This window comes from Pipistrellus hanaki, assembly GCF_964339955.1.
Source record: "Pipistrellus hanaki genome assembly, chromosome: 14".
Taxonomy (NCBI): Eukaryota; Metazoa; Chordata; class Mammalia; order Chiroptera; family Vespertilionidae; genus Pipistrellus; species Pipistrellus hanaki.
In genome coordinates, this window is record NC_140516.1 from 30,926,677 (window position 1) to 30,943,751 (window position 17,075).

Here is a 17,075-nt window from a genome sequence, read left to right on the forward strand (position 1 = left end):
TGTCCCAGTTTGACACTGTAATTATTAAAAACAACAACAACAACAACAACAACAACAAAAAGACAACAACCAACACAAACAATTTATTTAGCTGTGTAATAAGCTAAGTATAAAAGAATTTCCAAAATGTTGAGGGAAAGTGGCTATCTCAAAACAGCCATGTGAAAATATCTTACTTCTCATTAGATATATATTGTTAGTAACTTATCCTAGTTTAAGACTGAACAGAAATGGGGTTTGGATTTTCTTTACCAATTTGCCAGTTTACTGCTTGGGAAGATCTATTAATTATTTAATCTGAGCTGAAACCCTTATTTTTGTTTTAATTGAATGTCACTTGTTGATTAATTTCACTAGTTCAGTTGGGGACTTAACCTGAGAACATTTGAGAAGTCGATGGCTGGCCACCTTTGGTCCACCTGGCACCATCAATTGTTTCTAGAAGGTTAAATGATAAATATGAAATTGGAGGTTATCAATTGTCATCAATAGCACATTTTCCCAAAAATCTTTAATTCCCTAACTATAATAGTACAGGTTACCAACTGGTAATATTTCTTTTCACTTTCTGTTCAAATTTTGCACACATTTCTATGGAATTGAAGGTGTGGGAAGGGGAAAGGCCACTATACTCTCAATTACTAACTAATCAGAATATATTAATCCCACCCGGTCATTACTCACGTGGTAATTGGTAATTCACTTACCTTCCCTGGGCCTCAATTCCTTATCTACAAATGACTTGATGAATATCTCTGAGGTCTCTTCAACTCGAAATGTTTGTGACTTATTCTATTTAAAAAGACCAAGGCAACTAACAATTTATGTTGCCTCTTAAAGCCTTAATTTTCTCACTTGAGAACTGAGAGTTAGGATACCATTCCAGGCTACCCTATAGGTGACATGACGAATTCATGCGTGCTTTGTAAACAGCAGAACATCAGTGATTATAAGTTATAAGTTATAAGTTAGCACCAATTAGCTGATCAAAATAGTATTTATAGCCTATCACAATCAATGAACAAATATTTATTGAGCACTTATTCTGAGCAGTACACTACTGTCCAGCTGGGGAAACATTAGTAAGAAAACCCCATGGAAACAATATCTCGTGGAAGCATTACTTTTAGTTTATTGGATCTGGAAGTGATGTACCTGGTTGGCTTTAAGAACTTGCCTTTACCTCTGCTGTCCCCGGATCCTCAAAATGGAACAAAAAAAATAATTTACCTCCTAATTAGCGCCTAATCCACTAGGGCAGTGATAGGCAAACTCATTAGTCAACAGAGCCAAATATCAACAGTACGATTGAAATTTCTCTTGAGAGCCAAATTTTTAAAACTTAAACTTCTTCTAATGCCACTTCTTCAAAATAGACTCACCCAGGCCGTGGTATTTTGTGAAAGAGCCGCACTCAAGGGGCCAAAGAGCCGCATGTGGCTCAAGAGCCTCAGTTTGCCAACCACGGCACTAGGGATTCTGGCTGTTATTTCTCTTGGTTACAAATTTTCAATTGAGAGTTTTTGATATATCCACCATGACACTACTGAATCACCACTGGCCTTTTGAGTCTTTTTTAATCATGGGAAGGGATCATATCGATCTTTCCAAACTCTTACATTTTTACGTGATACTCTGTGTTGCCAGCTTCATGCATAAGTATGATGGTGCTGTGGTGGGATTCAGTAGCCAGAACCTTGAGAGAGACCAAGTGATTCCTGGTCTATTTAGGAATCATCCTGACCCTCTTAACCTCAGGGCTTAGTTTACTGAGCTTAACACTCCCGTGAAGCCAAAATCATACTCAATGCCATTAGGCAGGTGAAATGAATATAGGTTAAATAATACTTTACTTAGCGTGTCCTTTTGGAAAGGGAGGCTCATTCTCATAGTAAAACGATCATTCATCTTTTTCTGTCAGATAATGCTGAGCCTTGCTTTCTCCTTCTCTAGCTTGTTTGTAGAAAAGCTTCCCAGCCATCGAGATTACCAGCAATGTGCAGTCCCTGAGAAGCAGGACATTATGAAGGTATTGTAGGGTCGATTCTCCCCTGTGGCATCAAATGTCCCACAAGTATCCATTACTGGTTCCCACCCCCTTCCTTTCCTCCTCTGTCTCATCCTCTTGAGAGTTGAAGCACAAAGATTCATTCCATTAGCCATGATGTTTCGATTTCTTCTTTGACCTTTAATCATCATTTCTGAGCCAGTGTGGGATGTCTAATTGGAACTGAAGTGGAGGGAAGGGGAAGAGAGGAAACAGAGCAAGAATGTGCTCAATCACTTTATGGTGTGAAGAAGAAATTATCTCACCATTTCTCCCAGAGTTGGACAGAATGGCTATCTATTTCTCCGTCCTTGAGTCATTCTGGCTGGGTGTAATTATTCCATGCAGTCCCGAACCCCCAAACTTTGAAAGGCATTGAGTATTAAGGTGCTAGGGTTTAGGGGGGAGCCCAAAATATTCTCAAGGAAAAGGCAGATTGTTGAAATGTATTTATTCCTCATCAACATTTATAACATATATAGTTTCAAATATCTTTACCTGAGAAGTGAATCCTTTTAAAGTAACATTTAAAATATATTTTTCATATATTAGTCTTAAATAATTTGGGTTGCTTTTATATGAAGGAAGATAAACAATGTAGACAAAGCCAATCACAGCATGAAATGTTAAACAACTCTCCAAAGGTGTTTTACCATGTAGTGGAATAAAGGCTTTCTTAGCAGTTACATAAAGCCTGACACTGCTTGTAAGCAGAACTCACATTTTGTCAAACGGTCATCACTATTTTAAAAATTTCCTATGCACACTTGCCTGAAGGGTCATTCATTTCCATGCCATTGTGTAGCATTTGCCCTTAATTCTCTTGCTCATTCAACCTCAGAGGGTCCTGTTGGAAACAAAAGTTCCCAGGCTGCCAATGTGACTCATTTACTCTAATTTGGGGTTATTCTTATTTTTGCTTGTAGGAAAAATTATTCAGAAGCATGTCTTTATGCTTGTTGGATGGATGGATGAATGGATGATGACAAAAGATTATGAGAACAGAAGTTTAGTGAAAGAGCCTGGAGATCTGAATTTCAGTGATAGGGGGCAAGCCTTTTAATTTCTCTAGGCCTTTGTTTCCTCATCTCTAAAGAGAGAGGTGGGGGATTGTGCTTGCACTATGCCAGGTTTCTCAGCTATTGAGAGTCACTGGGAAGTTGTTTGAGATCTAGATTCCCCAACCCTTTCCCTTCGAATAAAGATGTGGATTCAGTAAACCTGGGTTCAGGCCTGGGAATCTGTGTTTTTATGGAGCGTTCCTCAGTGCATTTTATAGTCTGTCAAACCTAAGAGCACTTATCTATCATGTTCTTCAGTATCCCTTCTGAATATGATGACATATCTTTACATACTGTGGAATGTGAAGTTGCAAACCCACTGCCTCAAAATGGGGCATCTACCCAAACAAAATGCAGCTAAGCAGTGCAGAGGGGATCATTTCTCCCCTGCCCTACCGAGAAGTTACATTTTGGAGCCTAGAAAAGAGATCTCTTTTCCACCATCATCTTTGGTTACTTGTGTTTTGATTTCTGATTCACATTCCAGCTGTTTTTCTTTCTCAGCTGATGATCTGAAAGACTATACTGAAAACCCCACTAATCAATATGTGTATATATATATTTTTAAAAGAAACTGAAGGAGATTGCATTTCCAAGGACAGATGAATTGAAAAAGGACCTTTTAAAGAAATATAACGTAGAATACCAAGACCATATGCAAAGCAAAGTAAGTCCAATTGGTACATTTGTTTCATGCCTTTTCTGTGCAAATATATTTTTGAATTTCCTTTTTATATGAGTTTTTTAGATGTCATTTACATTTGATTAAAAATTAAAGATGCAGTGATGTAACACCAATAAAAAATTCATGTTGATTTCTGGGTTAAGCACTTGCACCAAAGATGTGGTATTTTCATTTCCCTCCAACATCTAATAAAGCGATGCATTAGAAAATAGATTTCCTACAGAGATTTTAATAGAGCTTTTTGATCAACTCTTACCAATGTAACCTTGAGCCAGCTGCCTGCTCTTTGGTGATGAATGGAGCTAATAGGTGCTAGAAAGAACAAGTATGTGGTTTCTGATGTATCTAATTTGCAGAGCTTGGAAATGTGAATTATATTCTTACATACTGCAGTCAATACTTCACTGAGGTAGAATTATAATCGTATGGGTGAAATATAATCATATCATCAAGGGATGATGGCTTCTGGATTCTTATTAAATAAAGAGTAAAAATTATAATGAGACTGAAAGGCTTTGACAGAAGACATTGGCCAGTTTATAGGAGACCAAATTTGACAACATAAATTCTTTTCAGTTTTCTTATAAGGATTGTTTTGCCTTTTCTGTTCATGTATTTATGTGCTCTGGAAGTCGTCACCTTTGCTGACTCCGACTTCAGTTAGTCTGAACACGGTCACAGAACTTTTCTATGTTCTTTGAGCATAGCCAGAGGTGAGGTTTGAGTGATGTTTTTGACTAAGTGAATGAGAAAATGTTGACATCAGAAGATTCCTGCAAGTGTGGATATTGATGACTTGATTAGATGTGAACTATGAAAGATAAAATTGATTCTGGAGGCTCAGACAAAGCAACAGCAAGGGAAAAAAGCCCAGTTAAGTCTCCCTTCCATACTCAGCAGTGCGTCTGATTGCCCCCTCCAGATTTCCTTGGGAGAAACAGTATCAGCAGCTGTTGCACGATCTGACTTCACAGTCCACAGTAGTCACATCCCACATGTATGACATGTAGAAATCTCCTTTATGCCTAGGAGAGATGGACAGACACACTGGTGAGCCCTGGCTACAGACAGCACCAGTGTCACCTGGGAGCAGTTAGAAATGCAGAATCTTCAGCCCCACCCAAGCAACACTAAATCAGAATCTGCCCTGTAACAACTATATGGTTTCTATGTGTGGCTGTAAGCTGTGCCCTCCCCATGCTCCCCCCCCCCCCCCCCAACTACCTCACAGTAGCTCCCAAAGTCTAATTTCACAGTTATTTGGTGAACTTCTTCTTTTTAAAAATTACATTCTTACCTAATAGTAGCTGGATATTTTTGATAAGATGGGAACTTGGGAATTTCATGTTAAACAAAAGTGCAGGTTTGTTGTACTAGAGATGATTGGACCACATTTTGAGAAATGTTTCTTATTGACCCCCCTTCTCTGTAAAGTTCCAGCAGTAGGAGTTCTGGAGTCACATGCAAAGGGTCCCAGAGCAGCCTGTCCCACAGAACGGCCTGCAATGACGGGAGTTGCTCTGTGGAACTTGCTGATGGGGGAGACACTAGCCACATGGTACTCAATTCCTAGCAGGACTGAGGAATTGAATTTCTAATTTCATTTCATTTCATTTTAATATATTTAAACTAGAGGCCTGGTGCACAAAATTTGTGCACAGTGGTGGTGGTGGTGGAGGGGGGAGTCCCCTCACCCCAGCCTGCACCCTCTTCAATCCAGGACATTCCTCTCACAATCTTCGACCGCTGGCTCCTAACCACTCACCTGCCTGCCTACCTGGTCACCCCTAAGTGCCCCCCCCCCCATAAGTCTGGTCACCCCTAACTGCCCCCCCTACTGGCCTAATCACCCCTAAGTGCCTCTACCTGCCAGCCTGAGTGCTCCCTACTACCCCCCCCCCCCCCACTAGCCTGGTCGCTCAATGCAGCCTACTGCTCAGTCACTTAGTTGCCCCTCACTGCCTCCCCTGCCAGCCTGATCACCCCATGAAGCCTGGTTGGTTATTCATTCAGTTGCATTGGTCACTTAGGCTTTTATATAGATATATTGAAATAGCAACCTAGGGCTAGTGGCTACTATATTAGCCACTGCAGTATGGGGTGATATAACCACTTCTGAGATACTCTGTTCCTCAGGGTTTGGTGAGTCAGGCTGAGCAAAGCATCCTGACCTTGATTTTCTAACATTTAAAAGTGCAGAGGAATGGAGGGACGTTGACTGTCATGGCCTGTCTCTGGTAAAATATGAGCGGATTTACAACTGCTGCCCGCATCAGGTTAAGGGCCTTTGGCTGTGACCTTATATATTTTCCTCACTGTCACACAAGTGTCCCTACGGGCAGATAGCAGTCTCTCACTGCGGCTCTGTCTGCCGGAAGATTGAATGTCTAATCCCAGTGTGATGTTCTTGCCTTGGAAACTAACCTTTTTTTTTTGCTCTGGCAATCACATATTTTTTTAGAACAAATATAAAGCCGAAGTTCTCAAAAAACTGGAACATCAGCGGCTGATAGAGGCCGAAAGGAAGCGGGTCGCTCAGATGCGCCAGCAGCAGCTGGAAACGGAGCAGTTTCTGTTTTTTGAAGATCAACTCAAGAAGCAGGAATTAGCCCGAGGTCAGATGCGAAGCCAGGAAACCCTGGCGCTGTCGGAGCAGATTGACGGCAGCGCCTTGTCCTGCTTTCCCAAACACCAGAACCATTCCCTGCTGAACGTATTTGCCGACCAAGCGAATAAAAGTGATGCCACCAATTACGCTAGCCACTCTCCTCCGGTCAACAGGGCCTTAAAGCCAGCTGCTACCCTCAGTGCCGTTCAGAGTAAGTGTGCGATGGGCCCCTGCAAGACATTGAATCTCTTCTAACGGGACCGTATTTCTCCTCTTGGAAGGCCCTCATTTCCTCATCAATCGTGGTAGGACCCCCTCCATCATATGTACGCGTAGACAGAGCTAACCCTCTGATTCAAAGAAACACATGAATCTTAAACACTGTTTGCTGGGGGTGAAAGCTGTTGAGAAACTTGTTTGTCCAGAACTTTGCTTGGCAGTTTGAATTTAAATGGATAGCATTGCCCTGGGCCTCCAGATGGCTTATGGGTTTCTGCCAACAGTGAGTGCTGCTGGCGCTGCCATGTCTGTCCTGGCAAGTTCTCAGAAGCAAAGGGGGAGTTCTTCCCGGCAGACACTGTCAGATGGAGTTTGTGTTTCTATTTATTTTTTAAAAGTCATGGTAGACGACCAGTTTATACATTGAGCTGCTGCTTGTCATTCTTGAAAACACCATCTTTTTACTTACCACCAACTTTCCTAAAGATGTAAGTAACATAGGGGAGACACAGTGAAGCGCATTCACCCTGTGTCTTCTAGGATGCAAGGTGTCCTCTGTGTGGCCTGTGACGTCACAGTACATTGGCTCTGAGCCAGAACAGAACTCTTGCTTCCATGCACATAATTGATCGGGGGCATGAAATGTAAAAGTGCTTGTCCTTTGCCACCTCTTTGTAAGTTTAGGTCATTTTACCTTCCTTCTAGTCACTGTTTACTTTTTAAGCATTTTAAACTAACACATGGAAAGTGGAGCATCGGTCATGTAATTTTTGATATTTATATTTATTTGCAGTCACTCGCCAAAAACTGTTTTGAAGGATAGGATGTAAGATTTGGTGTGTTTTTGTTTGTTTGTTTGTTTGTTTGTTTGTTTGTTTTTTAACTTATCTCCCTTTTCTGTTTCTCAGATTTAGTGGTTGATGGACTACGGTGTGTAGTTTTACCGAGAGATCTTTGCCACAGATTTCTGCTGCTGGCAGAATCCAACACAGTGAGAGGAATAGAAACCTGTGGAATTCTCTGCGGAAAACTGGTATGGCCTTTGTTTCATGTCTCTGCCCTGGAAACTTCCCCAAGCACTTATGTTCTCATGATCAGCAGAGCAGAATGTAGTAGCATTCTAGAAGTTGCAAATATTACTAACTTTTCAGAGATGAATGTCATAAAACTGCTATCATTATTCATGAACTATCCTTCTAGAACATGGATGGCAGAAGTTCAGGTCTTTGGATTTTCAAAACCACCCAATCTTCTAAGACAAATTTTCATTGCCATTGTTAGTTTCCCACACATTTATATAATTAACGCTGCCTGCTTTTATCCGTGGGAGGTATCGTCTTGCCACAGCTTTTTCAAGTAGGGTTTTGTGGTTCCCGTTAAGGCAACAGTTTCAACAAACGAAATCCTGTGGCACAGGCCCTATTTAAGTATGGAAGATTTTATCTGAAGTATGTGATGAAAGACAATGTCAACGTAGAAGGAAAGAAAAGAGAGAAGATGAAATTAATTTCTTGCAAGAAAGATGAATAGTGTTTCTTTTGGGACTGGCCTTTCACAGTCTCCTTGGGTATAAGTTTCTATGTCTGGGTCCAGGAACATTTTCAGCCCTAAACATTCAGCTTAAGAACTGTTGTTCAATGGAATGCATACTATGTTCTATTCTCCAGTACACATTCTCCTACACTATTCTAGCGTGTCATCCTCCTTTTCCTCTAAGAGAAAGGCAGCACAGATGGCAAGCACAGCAGAATGACCTGCCATCTTGGTCACCTTATTTGCCCTTCAGGAGGCAATGTGCTGTGGATGCTTCCTCCTAGGACCATATGTTGGATTAAGTTTCCTTCCTTCTTTTCTTCCTTCCTTCCTTCCTTCCTTCCTTCCTTCCTTCCTTCCTTCCTTCCTTCCTTCCTTCCTTCCTTCCTTCCTTTCATCAGACAAAGATGTGCCAGACACTGTGCTAGGTGTTGGCATTCGGTAGCCTACAAGAGCCACAGTCCTTGCCACATGACACGTGCAAAGATGAGACAGATGACTAATTAGAAATGGGGCTGGGTGCTCTCAGTGGAAGTGCAGGGTCAAGGGAATGTGTAACTAGGAAACTGGCCTTGTCTGGGAGGGTCTAAGAAGTGATGCTTACCCCAAGCCTGAAGAAGACATAGAATGAGCCTTGGATGGGGGACTAGGATGGAGGGAAGAGCTACAATAAAGGCTGGAGGAAGGGTGGCCCATTTGCAGGGAGCCCTAAGACTAGAGAGAAGTCTATAGCTTCCAAGCGCAAAGAAGGAGTGCTGTGGAGGGATGGACAGCCATACACAGCGTAACAGCTCTTACTGCGGTTCCTGCCACCGCTTTACAACCCTCTTCCTTGCAACTCTTATCTTGTACCTGAGGCGGGTGATTTATTTTAACTTTCTCTTGATCTAATTGCAAATCCAAAAGATTACCTAATTATGGAAAATCCCAATGAGTCTCCCAATAGTAGAAGAAAATTGTAAGGAAGTGAAATCCAATATAATTAAAATAAAACCAAGACCATCAACCTCGGAAAGCCTTAGAAACGGCCTCTAGTAACACCATAAATGTATGGAACTAGTATTTCCCCTCCAAACAAACCCACTATTATTTTGTTCTGATTTTTCCATTATAGATGTAATATATCTAAACATTATTTATTAACTAAATTGCCATAGACCAGCCTAAGATGCTAATACCAATTTATGGTACATTTTCTGTTGTGAAAATGGCTTTCACGCTCCAAACTGCTGACTCACATTTTGGGCTATATAATTCATTTCCTAGTTCAGTACCTGTACTTTGTTTTTGAATTGTGATTGTGGGAGGGGTGGGGAGTGGAGAGGATGATGCAAGTTGTGGGGCAGAAAATTCAGAATTATATGAATTTTTTTCTGCTAGTTGTTTTCTTCTTGTTCCTCTGTCAGTAGATACCTTTCTGCTAATTGTTTTTCAGACGCACAACGAATTTACCATCACCCACATCATCGTGCCAAAGCAGTCTGCAGGCCCAGACTACTGCGACGTGGAGAATGTGGAGGAATTGTTCAGTGTTCAGGATCAACATGACCTCCTCACTCTAGGATGGATCCATGTACGTTTGCCCTTTGGGGCTCAAGTGTGTGTGTGTGTGTGTGTGTGTGTGTGTGTGTGTGTGTGTGGTGATGGTGTTATTTTCCTCCTTGAGGAAATTCATCTTATTTTAAATAGTCCCTACCTTTTCATTATTTTTCAAGTCCAATAAATGGCATCACATCAAAGCATTTTCTTCAATGTTAAGTCTAAAATCCATCAAATCTGAATCTGACAAGGGTTATAGTTTGCTTTTTCTTACTTTTTTCTGTGATTTCCAGGTTAAAAGAGGAAGGGTACTTTTGGAAATCAGTGACTTGTTTCGCTGATTTTTACAGAGTAGAATGGATGCCTAGTGAGCTTTGTAACCAATTTGTCTAGACAATTTTTAATGTTCCCTTTTCCTTTAAGGAAATGTTGGAAAATGTTTCTTTAAAACAGGTTTTTGTACATATTAAGTAGGAACCATGTATTCCACTGTACCTCCCCTGTAGGCCAATGATGTATAAACTGTATAAAAAGCCATGGGTTAGGGCCTCAAAGATGGGGCTGAAAATATTAGGTCCTACCATCCACCAGGCCATCGCAGGAATGGTCTTAGGAATTAAAAGACATGTGTTTAAATTTCAGCTCTGCTAAGAGTTCATTCTAGTATAGGGACATTGGCAGGTTACTTCAGCAATCTGAGTATCAGCTTTTCCATCCATGAAACAGGGATCAGAATAACTGACTTAAGATGATGGTGAGTATTAGTTGAGATAATGTCAGGGAATTCCTTAGCACATTTTTCCAGGGACTCAGAAAATTGCAGTTGGTTTTGGTGCTAATACTCTACTTTTCTATCCTTAGTGTAATTTCTCTGGGGATATTTTTCCATTCAGTCTCACACATCTGGGCCTGGGGTAGGGACAAGTCATCCCACCGTTAAGGGGTACTGGCCAAGCTTTCCAGGGCACATCCTGGGGACCTTCAAGAGCCCCTGACGAAAGATTTACATAGAATGGAGGCCTAGTGAGATTTTTTTAACTAATTTGTCTAGTTAATCATTAATGTTCCCTTTTTGTGTGACCATTTTTAAAAAATATATATTTTATTGATTTTTCACAGAGGGGAAGGAAGAGAGATAGAAAGTCAGAAACATGGATGAGAGAGGCACATCGATCAGCTGCCTCCTGCACACCCTTCACTGGGGATGTGCCCGCAATCAAGGTACATGTCCTTGATCGGAATCAAACCTGGGACCTTTCAGTCCACAGGCCGACATTCTATCCACTGAGCCAAAGTGGTTTCGGCTGTGACCATTTTTTTACTTGCTTTCTAGAGAAGTACTGAACAGGGGCAAGACACACACACACACACACACACACACACACACACATGCCTGCACACAGCCACACCCACAATATCATTGAACATTTGGTGTTCTGTATGGGAGAGGAGAAGAGAATTCAGTCTCAGCTCCACCTGTAAATTTCCAGGTGCCTTTGGTCAGGACTCCTAACCTCCTTGCTTCCAGCTTCCCTCGCGGGCCAAGTGGGGCTAATGTAAACCTTCTCTCCCTCACCAGATATGTGTGAGCTGTAAGCAAGATGCCAGGTTTGAAAGCCTTGTGAAAAGCATAAACTGCCTCTCAAATACAAGTGATTATTTATAATGAAGAGTTTGCAAAACATTCCATATGTCTATTTGTTTTACTTAACAGTAAGTAATGTGCCTTACTGTGTGCTTAGAAATTGCTGAATTTTATTTTTTTATTTTTTATTATTTTTTTTAAATTGCTGAATTTTAAAGGCATTATTTAGTTTAATGTGATTTTCTGTTAACAAGAATGTATTTTAAAGCAAAAACAAATGTAGCAAATAAATTGTAACATGTATTTAGAAAAAAATGGCAGTCCATTCAATTTACTTAACATTGAAAAGTCAATGGTAGTTTATCTTACAAAACATTTCCCTAATTAGAAATCAGAGTTTTTTCCTTATGTCCTATCTATCTAATGTATGCAATAATGAAGTTGGGTCATTCACATAATGGATTTGGCATAATTCTAGAATTCCAGGATTTTGCTTTTTGTTTAGTTCATTATACCAAACTGTTACAGTTCAGTGAAAACACTAAAATGCTGTGTGTCTAAACTTCAGTGATTGTAATGACTTTTTGTGAAGATTTTTATTGGCACAATAATAGGAACAAATTCTCCTGCTAACTTTTTTCCCCAGATATAAATTAGTCACAGAAAAGAAGGGCTGAATTGGAATCAGATCTGGAGTTGAGATTAGATTTCTCAGCTTCATGAGCTCTATGACCTTCAGTATGTTATGAACTCTTCTGCTTAGCTCGGTTTCCTCATCTGTGAAATGGGGATAATAATAGCACTTCTCTCATCTTGCAAGAATTAAATGAGATCATTCATGGAAAGTCATTCGCTCAATTGCAATAAGTGGCATCTGCTGCTATTGTAATTGTCATCATCATTCTTTTTTTCCATAAAGGAGGTGGCAGAGGGAAGCACCATTCTCCTAGGAGACAGTTGTCATCAAGGAGTAGAAGTGATTCCTCCTGGCAGCAGCAAAAGGCTCAGGATGCCTTGTGTGCATTCAGTCTGAAACGAAAGGGACAGGCGGAGTGACTGGTCTGCTTGACAGCCTGTTCTCTGACTCCAGAGAGAAACCTAGAGTTCCGCTGAACACATCTTACTGTCTCACCGAGGCGAGGCATAGACGGCTCTCTGTATCAAAAGAAGGTTTTCACTGAGACCGGTAACAGGAAATCAGGCCCTCCCACCCATGCCTTCACTAAAGATTTGGGTTTTTAAAAATTAGGCAATTTTCATTCCTCAGTTGAGCTCGGTCTTTGCAGACCGAGAGTTACTTTTTTCTTTGCAGAGCATGTGTCTTTCAGTAAATCGATATAAATGGATTTTTATCTTTCTGCTAGTAAATAAAGCAGAAAGGAATTTTAAAATCTTACATCTCTTGAACAAGCTATTGTTCTACATAATGGCATGAAGCTGTTCTAGGAGCCCATGCCCGTTCGTTATGACAACATTAAATTAACACCAGCGAATGGTTTTGACTCCTTCCTATGGGCTAAGCACTGTGCTAAGCATTCCACATGGATTGTCTCACTTACTTTTCACAATCCCATGAAGAAAAGATTACCCTTATGTTAGAGTCCAGGAAATGGGCGTCGGGAAGTTAAGGAACCTTCGCGGTGCCCTGCAGCTAGTGGAGGGGGCCAGACCCAGGCAGTGCATGCCGAGGACCTGGTTTCATGATCTAAATGGTCACATTTCTTTGCTGAGGGTTATTGGGTTGACAGTGAATTTTAAAGTCATTGTGGCTGCGTGTGTTTTTCATATCCAAGTATGAGCCTCTGATTTGTCTCTCATGAATACATGTGTATATAAGCCCCAAATCGGGAAGATAATTCCTTTTTAACCTCTTCCTTCTGGTCATGTGCATATTGATTGGCTGTGCAAGGTGAGTCCCAAACACCTTGAACAACCTGAAGAGTTCCGTTCTCCCATTGGTAGGGAACAGCGATCCACAGATGGTAACAGCAGCATGTGGGGACCTTCCTGAAAACTTTCCTTTTGTGTTCAGGGTTTTGTATAAAGTACCTCTGGGTTTCCAGTCACAGCTCTGCTCCTGACCAGCTGTGTGACCACAGGCAGGTTACGTAAAGTTATATAAAGTGACCACAGGCAGGTTACGTAAAGGAGCCTCAGGGTCCCTGTATGGAAAATGGAGATAATAACAGAGCTATCTCCTTAGATGAGTTGTAATGCTTCGTTTCCAGTTCTGTCTTTTCCAATAAGCAGAAAGGACATGGACACTCCCAAGAAACTCTCCTCAAAGTCATAGTTATTCCAAAGATGCAAAAAGGGAAGGTGTATGTCAGCACACACTTTAAAATTTTTCTATGTGGTTAATGATGGTAAGAAAGAAATAGCAAATAACTAGCGTTTTCTCTTCGAATTGCCTGTGGCCCTGGCTGAGACCCGGTTACCCCTAATAAGATTGTCCTCTTCTCTTTTCGTAGACACATCCGACCCAGACTGCATTCTTGTCCAGTGTCGATCTTCACACTCACTGTTCCTACCAGCTCATGTTGCCAGAGGCGATTGCCATTGTGTGTTCACCAAAGCATAACGAGTAAGTGGCTGAGTAAGTGCAGGTGGAGGGGCTCCGGCGAGGCTGTGACCGGGGCTGCTGGGTCCAAGCGTGTACCCTCCAAAAGGCAGGCACACCATGCCCTTGGAGGGGTGGGAAAGATTGGTGGCAGTCAGTTCTCATGTACCTGTAGCTCTGCGGTCTTGTTTTTCAAGGTCCTTTTCAGTGGGGGAATCATTGGTTCTCTTTCTCCAGTTACCATGACCTTGAAGTGGGTAACTTGGATGTTATTCTTCCAGTTTATCATTGGAGATGTTAGTTCCACTGTATTATTTCCTGTGGTAGGAAAATTTCCAGCCTTTGTTTAATTACCTCCAAACCCTTTCTAGGTTTTGGAGATGATTCTTATTGTGGAGTAATTATAAGTACAGGGCCCATGTAAAGTTATATAGGAATCCAGTCAGCACCCTCAAAAGGATGCCTGACCATCCTGAACCTGGGCCTCTTGGTCCCTGACACCTGCCCATCACAGGTCGATGTGAGCAGGAAACTCAAGGTTATGGTCTGTAAAGGGCTTAGCATGGTGCCTGGCACCCCAGCCAGCACTCCGTAAATACTTGCTTTTGCTATCACCATTATTGCTTTTGTTAAAACACTTAGAAAGATCTGCCACCTGCAGTTTCCTCCAGGGGGCCTCGCTTTTCCTCTGGGTCTCCCCAGCAGGTCAGCTGCCTCTTGGTGACAATCTTGCAGGTGGTTGGAGTTAGCACTGGCCCCTTCAGTGTTTCTGGGCCAGTCATCCTAAGAAGGATTAAAAAAGTCACTGTGGAATTCCCAGTTGGCGGTGCCTTCCTCCTTCCTATTTGAGGAATATATTTGTGCCATTCAAATAAAGCACCAGGAAAGCCCAAACGATCCTTAATTTTGTGCCTTTCCTTCACCCTGAAACTCAGCACGGGCGTCTTCAGGCTCACCAGTGCCGGCATGCTCGAGGTCTCCACCTGCAAGAAGAAGGGCTTTCATCCGCACACCAAGGAGCCGAGGCTGTTCAGTGTAAGTAGACCCTGTTGGATACTTAATTTTAAAAAAATATGTTTTTATTGATTTCAGAGAGGAAGGGAGAGAAAGAGAAACAGAAAGAGAAGAAACATCAATGATGAGAGAGAATCATTGATCATGTGCCTCCTGCATGCCCCACACTGGGGATCAAGCCCACAACCTGGGCATGGGCCCTGACCAGGAATCGAACTGTGACCTCCTGGTTCATAGGTCAAAGCTCAACCTCTAAACCATGCCGACCAGGCACAGATATTTACTTTTTTTACCTCCTTACTTTTTTTTAAAGCAGTATAATAGGGATAAAACATTGTTGTGCTTAGTTTGGAGTTTTCTTATCTAGAACATTAATTATTATTTGTAATTTGTCCTGTTATTTTATTTACTGGCCCATGTCATCTTTCCATTTATGTAACTGTGTGATACTTAAAATACAGTTTTCTTCAGACTCCAAGTAAGCAAACAATTCTTAAATAAAACAATATTGAATGTCTCATGAATGATTTCCACATAATGTGGCTACATTAAATTTTTTTCATAATTTATTTTAAATAAAAATTACTTGGCAGCCTCTGTAAATATTTTCTTTTTGTTAAAAATGGTTACACATGATTATATTTGTTCTTATTGAAAAAATATATATTTTTTTAAATCAGGAACATTTTTAAATTAGAAAATTCACATTCCCTCCCAAAAATTTTGTTAAACATTATGATCTAAAGACATTTTTTCTTTCCTAGGTATGCAAACACGTGTTGGTAAAAGACATAAAAATAGTCGTGCTGGATCTGAGGTGACCTGTTCTGAAAATTAGCAACATCATCACCCGATACCTGCCCGTGGACACGTGGTCCCTGGATTTTCTCAAGATGTTCCCAGAAGTGACTGATATTTTATATTTATACATTTTAGACCAGAAAGTTTGATATTTATTGCTCTTGTGCATTTTGAAGTTTTCTTTTTGGGTTGCTCTGTCTCAAGAGTGGTCACAATGATGTTAAATCAATACCCATTAATGGAGCCAACTACCATGACCATAATAAATTATGCTGCAAACAATAATATGACCAGTATTTAAAGAGGTCCCTGCGTACATTTTCAGAGCATTCGATGTTTTGCTGTATTTTTTTTTCCTCATTCCAATAAAATATAATTCCAAACAAGGAATTCTGAGTAGCAGGTGTGTCTCCGAGACAGGCCATCTGCTTCCACAACCTTTCCCTGTGCTTGGAGATGAGCTGATCCCACATGTGAGAAGAACTGTGGCTGCATATGGGCCTCATCTGCTAAGAAATCAAGGATAACGTCATTCAGGGAAGCGTGGGTTGTTTGTGGAGCTGGACTTTCAACGCTAATCTACCCTTAGCTGGTGGTATCTGTAGATGCAAAGCCCCACGCATAGGGCAAGCCACACTCTAGTTCCATAGTCTGGGATCTGAAACTTCCAAGTCCACAAGTTGGCATAAGGCAGAAACAAGCCACTGAGCTACCTATAGCAGGCTCTTCCTGCGTGAGAACTGGAGCAGGATCTGGGGGACGCAGTACTAGTATTAGGGAGTAGACCAGTGGGGGAGGGATGCTACCTCGTCCACACACACAGTGCAGGGAATACCTCTCTTTATAAAACAGAAATCATTGAATTTCATAGTAGGTGCTAGTACATGCAGACAAGGTCATTTAGGCAACTCAGATATAAAGCCAGGAGGAGAGTGAAGGCTGGGAAAGCTGTGGTTGGCATACAAGACATTGACTGGGAAACCTTAACATTGTTTACTCCAATTAGCCACTGTCTGGTTGGGTCCTGGATGTAACAGAGGAATGAAGGTGAATCTGCAGTCTTGAGTCTGAAGAGGATGCTGAAAATTCCTCCACAGCTTTTGCAGAAGGAAACGCATCTACAGATTGCTCAAGAAATAAGCCCCATTGTGTCTCCTACTAATACAAAGGCTGATGAATAAGAAAAAGAAAACAGCCCTAACCGGTTTGGCTCAGTGGATAGAGCGTCAGCCTGCGGACACAAGGGTCCTAGGTTCGATTCTGGTCAAGGGCATGTATCTTGGTTGAGGGCACATCCCCAGTGGGGAATGTGCAGGAGGCAGCTGATCGATGTTTGTAACTTTCTATCCCTCTCCCTTCCTCTCTGTAAAAAATCAATAAAATATATTTAAAAAAAAAAAAAAAAAAAAAAAAAACCAAGCAA

At 41.3% G+C, this 17,075-nt stretch overlaps 1 protein-coding gene across 8 annotated transcripts in view; it reads left to right on the forward strand.

Moving 5' to 3' along the window:
* The window catches only part of STAMBPL1 (STAM binding protein like 1), a 40,359-nt gene extending 24,405 nt beyond the window's left edge, over nucleotides 1-15,954 (forward strand). For 4 of the 8 annotated variants that reach the window (XM_084904688.1, XM_084904689.1, XM_084904690.1 and 1 more), the window contains exons 4-11: nucleotides 1,954-2,029; nucleotides 3,680-3,775; nucleotides 6,255-6,612; nucleotides 7,529-7,653; nucleotides 9,589-9,726; nucleotides 13,749-13,861; nucleotides 14,773-14,872; nucleotides 15,616-15,954. In XM_084904688.1, coding sequence (XP_084760814.1) covers nucleotides 1,954-2,029; nucleotides 3,680-3,775; nucleotides 6,255-6,612; nucleotides 7,529-7,653; nucleotides 9,589-9,726; nucleotides 13,749-13,861; nucleotides 14,773-14,872; nucleotides 15,616-15,672 — 1,063 coding nt within the window. In that variant the 3' untranslated portion in view covers nucleotides 15,673-15,954. Of the gene's footprint in view, nucleotides 1-1,953; nucleotides 2,030-3,679; nucleotides 3,776-6,254; nucleotides 6,613-7,528; nucleotides 7,654-9,588; nucleotides 9,727-11,271; nucleotides 11,452-13,748; nucleotides 13,862-14,772; nucleotides 14,873-15,615 lie in introns of those variants that run through there. The other 4 variants (XM_084904693.1, XM_084904692.1, XM_084904687.1 and 1 more) reach the window with 2 other exon arrangements.
* Nucleotides 15,955-17,075: the final 1,121 nt, after the last annotated feature.